The 12,711-nt window shown below is 42.3% G+C and overlaps 2 protein-coding genes across 5 annotated transcripts in view; one reads left to right on the forward strand and one right to left on the reverse strand.

The window, feature by feature from the left end:
* Positions 1-1,182, forward strand: part of LOC118420315 (centrosomal protein of 44 kDa-like) — a 9,477-nt gene extending 8,295 nt beyond the window's left edge. For 2 of the 4 annotated variants that reach the window (XM_035827076.1, XM_035827074.1), the window contains exon 11: positions 601-1,182. Coding sequence is in view for 2 of the 4 variants with exons in the window: in XM_035827074.1 (XP_035682967.1) it covers positions 601-622 (22 nt within the window). In the remaining 2 variants the exon portion in view is untranslated. The remainder of the gene's footprint in view (positions 1-600) is intronic. The other 2 variants (XM_035827075.1, XM_035827072.1) reach the window with 1 other exon arrangement.
* A 1,315-nt stretch (positions 1,183-2,497) lies between these two features.
* The window catches only part of LOC118420078 (CWF19-like protein 2), a 16,483-nt gene continuing 6,269 nt past the window's right edge, over positions 2,498-12,711 (reverse strand). The window contains exons 9-17 of the mRNA XM_035826782.1: positions 11,943-12,708; positions 10,771-10,920; positions 9,835-9,975; positions 6,692-6,895; positions 5,662-5,778; positions 4,651-4,809; positions 3,772-3,852; positions 3,396-3,497; positions 2,498-2,818 (exon numbers count right to left, since the gene is read on the reverse strand). Coding sequence (XP_035682675.1) covers positions 2,669-2,818; positions 3,396-3,497; positions 3,772-3,852; positions 4,651-4,809; positions 5,662-5,778; positions 6,692-6,895; positions 9,835-9,975; positions 10,771-10,920; positions 11,943-12,708 — 1,870 coding nt within the window. The 3' untranslated portion in view covers positions 2,498-2,668. The remainder of the gene's footprint in view (positions 2,819-3,395; positions 3,498-3,771; positions 3,853-4,650; positions 4,810-5,661; positions 5,779-6,691; positions 6,896-9,834; positions 9,976-10,770; positions 10,921-11,942; positions 12,709-12,711) is intronic.

Below are 12,711 nucleotides of genomic sequence, written 5' to 3' on the forward strand. Positions count from 1 at the left end.
TTTGATGTGGTTGCTAGAAGAAAAAAATTGAATAATTGTCAAATCGACTTCAAGTGAGCTCATAGTGACATACTGGTACTTGTATCACACCTGAGGAGCATTTTGTACTTAATTCTTTGTTACACATATTAATGGTTATGTTATTCAAATGCTTTCCCTTACATGCACTTACATCCTAGAACTTTTCTCTGTGAACTGTATGTTTGCCTTCTGAATGACTGCATGATACTTCATTTAATATATATAGATCTTGTGATAATGCATTGCTACCATCTACAAACCTAGTTTAAAACACCCTTCATCATTCGACTCTGGTTTCTGACTACGCATTAGAGATGATACTGTAAATGCAGACACTTTCGCTGTGGTTTGATGTTCGCGGTTTTCGCGGCGGCCTCTTCACTGCGAATTTAAAGCAATTTTTCTATATTAGTAAGAGACTACAGTGCATGGTGCTACTGCAAAATTAAAACCACCATGAAAAGTCCATTTTCCCGCTACCGCGAAATTATATCTCCACGAAATTAAATCTCTGCGAAATTAAATGCATTTAGTTTTACAGTACTGCATTGCTAGCTATACCTTTCTATTGATGCCTAGGTCCAAATGTTCCCTGTCCTAGGTTTGAGGAAACCATGTCCTTGCTGAAGAAGAGTCATGATCCATCCAACAATTCCTGAGCAGAGGCAAAACTGGAGACCATAGTACTGAATATGCTGCCCTAGGAAATCATCAGTCATTGGAATCTTCTACCATGCCTTTCTCTGACTGTATTTCAAGCTCTCAAATGTGACAATCTGTTCATTTATATTCCAAGCTAGTTGTCTTTCTCACTTGGGTAAACACAAGTTGTGAATTGAAACGATGATTCATTAAGGGATCAATGCAATTAGAATGAATTAATAAATTAAATAGACATGTGATACGTGATAATGTCTTCATTATACTTGTAGACCTTAACTTTATTCTACTCAGAGAATGCTTAAATTACAAACTTCTAACATTACAGATGATGAAAACTTAATCAAATAAATTGTTGCAAGTGATGTATGCTTCCCGAGATTTTTTTAGGTACATAAGCTTACCATAGTTACATATTAGTAATACAATGACACATGCATGGACTGAAAAATACATTGTAAAATTGGTTGTTCACATTTACTTGAACGTGCTATATTTATTTATTCTATGTATGATGCAAATAAAGTTGATATTTTTACAAGATTTGTTTTGAGTATTTGTCATTGTTAGAGTCTTTATCTTCAGTTTGCTAAGGTAGCGGATCATTAATAAATCTGCGTTGTTTATGGGGTTAGACAGCAAGGAGAAGGTTAAACTGTAGCTTGAGACAAGCGAAAGAAGAGTAAGCATACTGCTACAATGTATGCATCATGTAGTTCCATGACTTCATACCTTTGCAAGTTCCCCATATGTTAGATAGCCTTCGTGACTGATGAATTATGTTTCTGATTGTTCATGAAAATAAGATTCTAATTTGCTACCTAAATAACAAATTGTTCAAATTATGAGTCTTATCCTATCAAAGGAAACTAATAATTGTAAAATATACAGCTGTAGAGTCTCCATTAACTGCATGTTAACTTAAGGTATCAGAAGCAGGTAGCTGGCTTTGACGCATTAAAAAATATTGTAGGGTGCACTTTTGGAATACCAGAAACGGATACATTGTGTATGTTTGAGTTGAAGGTACAAGCCACAAAATATTAAAAAACAAAAAAATCCCGTCGGCGTATCTTCTTCTCACGCCCTCTTTGAAATGCCTCTCTGCGGAGGTCACAGAACTGCAGCCGCCTCACACTGGAAGGGCAGTTGCGTAATGGGGCGCATTTATACACGAAATAGAAAACTTTCACAATCCAAACCATACAGTCTCAGAGTCAACACCTTCCATGACCACGCAGCACAGGTTATATCTGTCTGCCCCTCAAATAAGGCCTTTTACCTCTCCTTCAACAAGTTTATCCGTACTATTTTATGTAACCGCGTCATAGACCCCGGGGATCGCGGATAAATACTGTGTTCTGCTACCTTAAGCCTACAGATGTAGAGTACACCACTACAACCTATGGCTGTAGACTTCACCAATGTAAAGTCCTATAGAATACAACACAGTGTATTCCGTATCACCCGAGGTACCAGCCCAACCGCGGGAAGGATTGCCCGAAGGGTGATCCGACCCGCGGGAGGGCTGGGACCAAGGGTGACGCAGAAATCACCGTGTTGTATTTTATTTATGTCATACCCACCTGAGAAAACCCATGTTCAGAAGTTGAACAAATTTGGTGCCCTTGAACAAAAAGTGTTACAACAATAATGTTCCAACGTCCGAATCTGGTATTCGAATTGCCAACCGTGCCGCACTCCCCCCCTCAAAATGGTTCGATTTACTCTCGTATTAGTTATTCGATTACACATCTCGTATATACAAATTACAATGTAAGACTAAGAGAGACAGTAAGAAAACCCACACAAAAAGTTGCAGACCATTCAGTGTTTTCTTTATTTGATAATCAGATCTTGGCTGTGGCTGCAGCAACTGAATTAGTCATTGATTAAAAAGCATGTACCATATTGCTTACATGTTTCTTTAGTAGACTTCACTCCTTTCACTTATTTTTCAATCCTTGATTGACTTCAATCACTCTAGTTAAACCTCCTTGCCAATGTTTTTGGTCCAGTCATACGGCTTCCACTGCTCTGCAAATTTCAGGACTTTCTGGCGCTGGTCCTCGAAGCTCTCCTTGGGCGGCTTACGGAAGAACCTAGGCTCCAGGTCCAGCATTCCACCCAGGATTTCCTAGTGGACAAAAACAGGCAAATGTCCTTCATAACCCAAATATCATAAGTTTGAAATATCTGTATCTGTGTAGCCGCTGGTACAGGGTTGGCCAAGTTTTCTGAAAGGCAGTGTCCTATCCGGCAAGCACATAGAAAATTACTTGCCCCGAATCAATTTTTCACTTGCCCAAAAATCAAATGTTACTGTTACAACTACTACTTAGTATATGCATTTTCACTTCTAGCAATTAAATTCTCTGTTGTCCATTGCTTGATGTCATGACAATAAAAAGTAGCAAGTGTACCAAAAATGCACTCAATCAATGGAAAAATCTTACTTGCCGATCGGAAAAGTGGTGTAGGTCATGCAATTGCCCGAACAGCACTTTCACTTGCCCTGGACAATAGGGCTAGTGGACTTGTCCAACCCTGTGGTATACCTGCCCTTCAGTGTAAGACAACAGCTTAAGGTTCCAGAGATTTTTCTACCATAACAAAATTGCATAGCAACTCACATAGCACATTCCAACCGTTTCCAACACTGTAAATAAGAGTCCTTTGAAATCCAAAACATTAAGAGAAGACCAAATCCCTACCCTGCCAAAGTAGTGGGGGAAGATCTGTTCATCTTCAATCACGTGGGCAAAACCACTCTGCATACCAAAGTCCACACTGAAGTAGGGCAGGCCCTTGGGTACCTGAAATAAAAGTGAAGTAACAATTTCTTGGAGAGAAATAAAAGATTTCATAATCAAGCTACCCTTGGTCAATAGAGCTTGAAGTTTGGCAGTTACATTCTTAGTTGAAGACCTTTCAATAAAACCATAGTGTTAAAGACCATTTTCTGTACACGTCTTCCAGAAATCATGACTTGCTTCAGAAGGTAAGAAGAATGTGACTGTTTCTTTGAGCAATAAGCTGAAGTATACATGTATTACTCATGTGCAACTATAATAAGTGTAATAAACTCACTGCTTTTCTGACGTCTCGTCCCTTCAGGTCGATCAGTCGTTTATTCTGGGCCCACTCCACATCTGCTTCCATAATGGCTTTCTGTGCAACAACAAAAAACACACTAGTTCATTGAAAGGATTGAAATGGCCCAGATACAGCACATTGAAGTGGATCTGATTTGCTGCAAATGCTGTCCTAAATGTAGTGTGCACATGTGGGACTCTGATGATTTCTTTCTATTTATCTATGACCAGTGTAGTGGCAAAGTCAACTGTCACCAACAACTACACACCTTTTAACCAATGACCATCACGATAATTCAGTTGCAATGTGTTGTCAGCCATGGACTGGAGTTGTATAGTAACAACAGAATTCATCATGGTTTCTGTTGGATGTTTGGTCAACTTTGCATCGGAATTTTGTCCATTGCAAACAAAATATTTTCCGCCACAACATTATGAACACTACAGATGGAATATCATCCTTATATTCACAAACACGACCTTATATGATACGATGCTCTTTGTCGCTGTTGTCACATTTGCAGTTTTGTCACAAGTCCCAGACATTGGTAAATAGGTTTATGTCATACCTGTGACGCGAAAACGTTTGATATGGGTATTCCGGACCGTGTGATAACTTTCCGTATCACACAGGCTTGAAGTTTGTATCACACAGGCTTCCTTCGATTAAATTGAACCATTTCGAGCGGGCTGAGTGCGGCACAGTTGGCAATTCGAATACCTGATTCGGACGTTGGAACATTGCTGTACTGTTGTAACACTTTTTATTCGAGGACAAGAAATTTGTTCAACTTCTGGCGCATTTCGCATCAAAACATAGGTTTTCTCAGGTGTTGTATTCTATATCTATTTGTATTGTAGAGACTTGCTGAACCTTGAAATAGATTGGTGCCATGTCTCCCAGCTCCCTCGGGAGTGGAACACACTCGATGGCCGTGTGTCGGAACTGGTTCAGTCTCATGGCTGTCTCCATGAACACACAGTCCTGGTCATCGTCTGCCTGGAACATCTGAACAAGACATCTACGGAATGCCTGCAGGGGAAAAGGTGAAACTTGGAAGATCAAGTTTTCATAGTACATAAACCTGGCCTTGATTGTTAGATTATGTTTTAAGTTACATTAGTTGGATGTAAGTGTATGAATGACAAGTATATTATTTTTTGTATGCAGCTGAAGACAAGGCAGAGCGTTAGGCAGGGCTATTTAATTTAGAGAGAGAAAAATGACAACAGGAAAAAGTAGCTATCTAGAAGGTATCTTTTACATTTCAATTAGCCATCAAGGCAAAAAGGGGACTACAAGATTAACTTTTCTATTGTAATTACAGTCTCTAGGTGACAATCTAAAATTCGAATTTCAGAAAATATACTTTGCTTAAATTTGACACCTTTGTCCCTAGCTACCAGCATCTTGTGGTTGTCAAACCTAGTGCTAGTCTGTCTAACTCAAACTCAATAACTGTCTTTGTCAATGCTGTCCTTTTGTTCCTATTGTACTAGCTGTCTTTTAGTTATAGCTGTTCTATTGTCACAGCTGCCCTAGCTGTACTATTGCTTAGTGTCGCATTGTCATAGCTGTCCTTTTGTCATATTGGACATACTGTAAATGCAGAAATTTTTGCGGTGGATTAATGTTGATTAATCTATTATGGTATTAGACTGTAGTCTATGGTGTTACCGCAAACTCAAAACCACCGCGAAAAGTCCCTTTTTCTGCTACCGCGGAATTAAATCCCCGCAAACTTAAATCCATTTACAGTATTGTCATATTTTCCTGGACTACCATTCCAGCTGTCCTGTTGTCAAAACTGTACTACTGCTCCAGCAGTCCTATTGTCACAGCTATCCTGTTGTCCCAGCTGTCCTATTGTCCCAGCTGTCCTACCTGTACTTCAGCCCACACTTCCTCGTCCATGGTGGTGCCAGAGTTGACATGCTGCATGGGGACCAGCAGGCAGTGGCCCTCTGTCAGGGACTTCAGGCTCGGCAGGGTCAGGTACACCTGTGCAGAAAAATGTATGGTTACCTTAATCTACGCCATTCAAATCTTCAATCAAGGACATCCTAAATAAAAGACATCCCAGAAGAAAGTTGAGGGCAAAGTCTTTGACACCTTCTGAAGTCTAAGGGTCACAAAAGCAACTGGAGGTACTGTGACGAAAATAAAAAGAGAGATATCCACAGCCACCATACATCGGAAGGTGATGGCTGTGAATGATTCACTGATTGAGTGGGAAAATAGGAGTTATGGAGATTTTTTGGATCATTCTTTGTTTCAGCTTCAGTTTAACCACTTTCCCTTGTATCAAACTGTTATTGGCCTCTAGCTTCATTAAAAGTGAAAGAACACCTTTCCAACATACCTTAAGAGTTAATCACTGTTTACAAATTAAAGTATAATTTGATGCAGTGTTTTGTATGTACATGTATCTACAGCTAGAAAAATAGTGATCATAAAGACAAAATCAGTATTCACAAGGGAATACAAAAAGATTTACTGCCCCTTAAAGGTAAGTCTTTAGTCCCTAGTTACTGTGTTGTTTTTAAATCAATTGTACCTACTGTATTACATTTACAAAACAGCTTGTATAGAATACTGTAAATGCAGAAATGTTTGCGGTAATTTTATGTTTGAGATTTTTGCGGTGGCCACTTCACCACAAACGAAAAACCACTGCAAACATTTTTCCATCACAGTACGTGACTACAGCCTATGGCACTACCCCAAAATTAAAATCACCACAAACACTTCATTTTCCTACTACAGCAAAAGTAGCGAACTTAATTCATTTACAGTATGTCTTGTGATGGTATGGTGCACTATACCAGCAATTTGCCACTATTTCACATATTGTATTGTATGATGTAGTTGCAATTCAAATTAAGTCACAAGGCCCTTGTTTTAATGTTTGTACCTTCTTCCCAATAGCGATGATGAGGTGCTTGGGGACTTCTGGGTTCTCGAAGCAGAAGCGACACTTGTCCAGTCTGGCGGCCTGGCGCCGGTGCTCCGCCATGGCGACCTGCCGCTCCCTTTCTTCCGCCTTCTTCGTTGTACCCTTATTGGCCACTGATGATTCAAACATGTCATCCAGGGTGAAGTCTGGTTTTCCTGAGAACTGGAGGAAAAGATTCTGGGGGTGAGCATTACGTTTCAAAGCAACGTATATGTGAAATGAGACTCTTGATGCACAAGTAGGCAACATTTCCCTATGCTAACATAAACAGCAGTTGCTACTCAATTGTTAATTCCAAGTATCCATAACCTTCTATTGATAGATCTGTATACTAGTATACAGTATATTGGCCATTGCATTACACAGCAGCTTTGCAGGCAAGTGGTGCAGCAGCAGCTGGTTATACTGTGTCTTACACTGAACAAGAGCATGAAAGACCTGTTGTAAAAACCCCGTAATAGCGCATCTCGTTTCCTCATGTCCAAATCTGCTCAGCTTCATACAGCTGTCGACCGAGGAGGTCTACGACGTGCTACTGGGATTGCCAACAAACAAGGCTCCCGGTCCGGACGGAATAACAAACCGCCTACTCAGAGAAGCAGCCCCAGCTATCAGTGCCTCACTCTGTGAGCTGTTTAACTTCTCAATCGCGACTGGACACTTCCCAACTGAGTGGAAACAGTGTAACATATCACCGGTCCACAAGAAAGGAGACCGCTCAGAACCATCCAACTACAGGCCTATTGCTCTCCTGCAAACGATCGCCAAAGTCCTTGAGAGGCTTGTTTACAATCGTCTATACACGTTCCTTACCGACAACAACCTGATGAACCCCAAGCAATCAGGCTTCAAGCAGGGGGATGGGACTGTTCTCCAACTGCTCCGTCTGACTGATGACTGGGCAAAATCTATAGACGATCCAAATATTGCCTGCACTGCTGCAGTATTTCTCGATGTAAAACGTGCCTTCGATACCGTGTGGCATGACGGCCTAATATACAAGTTAACCAGATACGGAATCCATGGCTCGCTTCTTGCCTGGTTCACGAACTACCTGTCGGGGCGCCAGCAAAGGGTGGTCATTAACGGTACAGCTTCTACGTGGGGGTCTCCAACTGCAGGAGTGCCACAGGGGAGTATTCTTGGCCCGCTGTTGTTTGCGATCTACCTAAACGACATTAAAGACGTGCCGACGATATCCAGTTTGAACTGTTTTGCTGACGATACATCGATGTACAACTCCGGACATACAGCCGAGGAAGTTGCCAGCACAACTAATGCCGATCTTTGTCTTGTTTCCGATTGGTTTTCCGACTGGGGGCTCGAACTACACCCTGATAAGTGCAAAGTTATGTGTATAAAGGCTTACCAAAGCAAGGTCCAACTACCCCCCATCTACCTAGCCGGTCAAATCCTCGAACAGGTGACTTCCTACACTCACCTAGGCGTCACCATGCACTATACACTACGGTGGAAAGAACATGCTGAAACCGTTTCCAGTAAGTCAAAAAAGGTTCTCGGGCTCCTGAGCAAACTACAGCGCAAACTGTCCCGAGAAGCCTTGGAGCTTGCCTATAACACTCTTGTACGCACGAAATTAGAGTACGCATCCATCCTCTTCAGCAACATTAGCGTCACTGCGAGCAAGACCATGGAGAGGGTACAGTACCATGCTGGACGCCTCGTCTCAGGAGCGATGGCACGTACCCCTCATGACAAACTACTAGAAGAACTAGAGTGGGACAGTCTCGCAACCAGAAGAGACTACAACAGACTACTTACCATGCAAAAACTAGTGACAGGCTCCGTACCAGCCCATCTCCAGCCACTAGTCCCTACTACCAGAGAGAGCCGACGGCGACTACACCTTCGTCTTCGGAACGACACACATCTACAAGTCCCGTACTGCCGAACCACCACGTACAAGAACAGTTTTGTCCCCTACAGCACACGACTCTGGAATAGTCTTCCCATGGAAGTAAAGGAAGCCACATCTTACAACCAGTTCAAAAAGAAGTGCAGAGATCACATGCTGTCTTCCCGTCAACACCAGAAGTTTCGTAGACTTGGAAATCGCCAGAGCAACATCCTTACTACCAGACTACGTCTTGGCTGGTGTCAGCTCAACTCTACGTTGGCCAAGTTCAACATCACAACCCGGAGCTGTGCTTGTGGTGCTACGTCCGAGACGGTTGCATACTTTCTACTTCACTGTCCTCTGCACACGGCTGCACGGCAAACCCTAGCTTCTTCAGTGCTCCAACTTGTCGGCCAGTCTCTCTCAACCGGCGTCCTCCTTAATGGTTCTCCAGGTCAAAACTCTGCTACAAACCAAAAACTCTCAGACGCTCTGCATTCATTTTTAACATCAACAAACCGATTTACAGCACCTTCCATCTGCTCCTCATAGCCTACGTAGCCTATGTGACCTATTATGTACATATGAGTAATTTAGATTTGTTTGTTGTATCTTTGTGGGTCAGCCGTCATCAGCTTGAATAGACTGCCTAGGCTGGCCCAGTGTAATGACTTGTTGTCATTTTCAATAAATAAATAAATCTGGGATAGAGAGACGCTTCGTTAGAGGATTACGGCCTTACCGGAACAGCACCCGGAAATGGGGTTGTGATAGGGGATGAATTTACATTTTTTTTAGATTTTAGAAAAATTACATGACTCTTTGTGGTTTGCATTACATTCCTACTTCTCATCACATGTTAAGATAAACTTGACCAATTGCCAGTGTGCGCGTGCACCAAGCATTACAAAACAATCCTATACACCATACCTCACCCAGCTCTTGAATGAAAATGTGGTTGAATAGACAATTTTGTACAAAATGTATATATGCTGTATATATTTCAATTCCCTTTTAATCATTTGATAATGTCTCACATTGTATCTATTGGAGCAAGCTGTTTTTACACAATGGCTAACACGCAATTCAGCCTACGGCTGCAAGATGTTTTGTTATCCACTCACTATATTGTACTGTATTGTTAATTGTTGGTGTGAACTGTGAACAATAAACCAAGCTATATCCGATCGTATGTCTGTAACAGAAAATGTTAAACCCTGTTACATGTATGTAGGAGCCTAACCTTGGCAGCCATCCTGGCGTACATGGCGTTCTGGTCAGCAGCAGTGGTCCTGCGCTCCTGCTGGGCCATGGACGTCAGGTCATGCTGGTCATCGTCCTCGAAGTACCGCTGACGTGTACCGGACTTGTCATGGGTCTCAATCTGTCACAACAACAAACGTGGTGTTGAGGGATGAAGAACATGATCTAAGCACAGTGGGTACCTAGTTGTGAGCCCTTGATTAGCGTACATTAGTTTGTACACATACACACTGTTGAGCTTTGCAGCCTTCGCTTTTGTCATTGACATTGTCTATTGCTCACTGGAGCAAGTCAAAAAAAATATGTTACCTAATGGTGACTGGCTTGGGTCCTAATGGCAGGGCTCAAAATACCACCTGCACATGCAGGTTAGTGCAGGTAGAATTGGAGCTGTGCAGGTATTTCTGGTGTCTACCTGTACCTATCCTGCACTGGTCCATATACTGAGTTTTATACATAAATGTCATATGATGTAGGCATGTATGGATTGTTATAAGCTGCATTGACTGTTACCACCTATGAAGTGTAAAAGAAAAAAATAACAATGGTTCCTGAACAATTTTAGTACGATCCATACTTCCTAAATTCCGAGTAGTACAGGTAAAATTTGTCTGGTGCAGATGATTTTCAATGTTACCTGCACCAATGCAGGTATGCAGAAAAAAAGTATTTTGAGCCCTGAATGGCCAGTAAAACAACATCCTCTAGAAACAGTTACTAGATTAGAATACTAGTACTTGGAATGCCAATTACATCAATTGCTTTGTTACATGCATGTTTTGTCATAAATTGTTATCATCTTAAGATCAGTGCTACCCCAAAAAACAGAAAAACAGGTATTAAGGCCTGATTATACACGTACATTGTATGTACTGGTAAAACTCAAATAAAGTGAAAGTAGAAAAGAAAGTCTCACCTTCTTTGTCTTCCTCCTCCTGCCCTTGCCTGATGAGTCCTGTACCTCTGGTAGAGGCCAGCTACGACCGGTGTTGTCTGTTCTTGTCAGGATGACCTCCTCCTCCTCCCCTCTCCTAACACTGGACCTCCCCTCTTGTCTGACTGGGACCTGTAACAATCACAATAATGTACCATGATCAGAAACAGCAAACCAGGTATAAAAATGACAGGAGGCAAACCTTTATTCAAATGAAAGGCCATCTGTGACTACAATTAAGATTAAAGAGATTTTATATGCTTTTCCTGTACCCAAAGTAAAGCTTTTAGTTTTACCAAAAGGTCCTCTGATCTTTGCCAAGACACCGATAGAGCCAATACCCAGCACCTTTAACCCATTGCTGACATCACATTTCCACTCAGGTCACATGACATAGGCTTCTGGACCATTCCGGTCATTTCAACATGACAAGGATCAGAGGACTCATCAAAACCTTGTTTGTATGTTAAAGAGCTTCATTTGAGTGCAGGAATAAGGTATAAAAATTTCTTAATTATCGGTTTATATTCTACCGGTAAATGACATGTAACAGTGGTGTTCAAGGACTGCTAAACCGAAGACGCCTAACGGCTTAAGCCTTTATGGCCGAACGGTTTGCACGTTCGATTTGTGATCCGGCTGCCCGGGTTTGGCGCGGGTTCGAATCCCGGGAGTCGGGGTGCTGTTTCTTTCTGTTCTTACTCGCCCCTCTGGTTGTTTCACTGGTTCCCACGCCGGCCCTGTGATTAACAGGCTAGTATGTGCCACACAGGGATGTCGATCTCGGAGATTCGAGGACGAATCTTGAAAAGAAAAGGGGGAGTAGTGTAACAGTGGTGTTCAAGGACTGCTAAACCGAAGACGCCTAACGGCTTAAGCCTTTATGGCCGAACGGTTTGCACGTTCGATTTGTGATCCGGCTGCCCGGGTTTGGCGCGGGTTCGAATCCCGGGAGTCGGGGTGTTGTTTCTTTCTGTTCTTACTCGCCCCTCTGGTTGTTTCAGACATTCAACTGCTACAAACTAACAAAACATGTCATGAAGCAAATCACTGACTAAGAAGACTGCATGTATACACATATACATATGCTTTGATAAAGAAAATTCTTGTGCTGAAAAAGTTACCACATTTGTAAGATTTGGAATCACACAGACCTTGGGTTGGGCTTCCTTTGCCTTCCTGGCCTGTTCCAGCTGCAGCTTGATCTTAGCTGCTAGTTCCTCATTCCCCATCAGTTCAGCCTTCACAAGTTTGGCCCCCAAACTGTTCATCTCCTCCTCTGACAGGACCCTCATTGGAGGGGAGGGGGACCTGTCCGTACCCGTGGGTGCTTCATCTTCAGAATCAGATGAACTGTCACTTGAACTTGACTCTGGTTTTCTGACTGTCTCAGTGTGCTGCAGTTCCTTCTTCTTCCAGGAGGGGGCACTACTACTACTACTACTACTACTACTACTAGCTCTTGGCATATTTGGTATACTTGTAGATGGTTTGTATGTAGCTGAAGTTGCCCTAGACTCTGTAGAAGTGGCACTATCCTCACCAGGTTTCTTAAAAGCTTTCTTTTTCCACGCAGGCACTCCTTCATCCCTGCCCTTTCTCTCAGGCGATGCCCTCTTAGACCATGTGGAAAATGAGGATGTGTCCTTTTGATCTTCTGTTGGTTTCTTAAACAGTCCGGAAAACTTTGAACTGCTATAATGACTCGAGCGTTTCTCTCTGTTTGTGTCTCTATCATGCTTTCTATCATCTCTGCTATTCCTATCTTCTCTATGCCTACTTTGTTCCCCATCTTGTCTTCTGGGTTCCCTCCGCGTGTAGTTATCCCGGTCTCTGCTGTAGTTAGACTGTGTTCTTCTGTCTTCTTGTGGTGACTTTCTTCTTTCACCATCTTTCTCATTTGATCTCTCCTTCTCATGTCTT

This window comes from Branchiostoma floridae, chromosome 7 (genome assembly GCF_000003815.2).
Source record: "Branchiostoma floridae strain S238N-H82 chromosome 7, Bfl_VNyyK, whole genome shotgun sequence".
NCBI lineage: Eukaryota > Metazoa > Chordata > Leptocardii > Amphioxiformes > Branchiostomatidae > Branchiostoma > Branchiostoma floridae.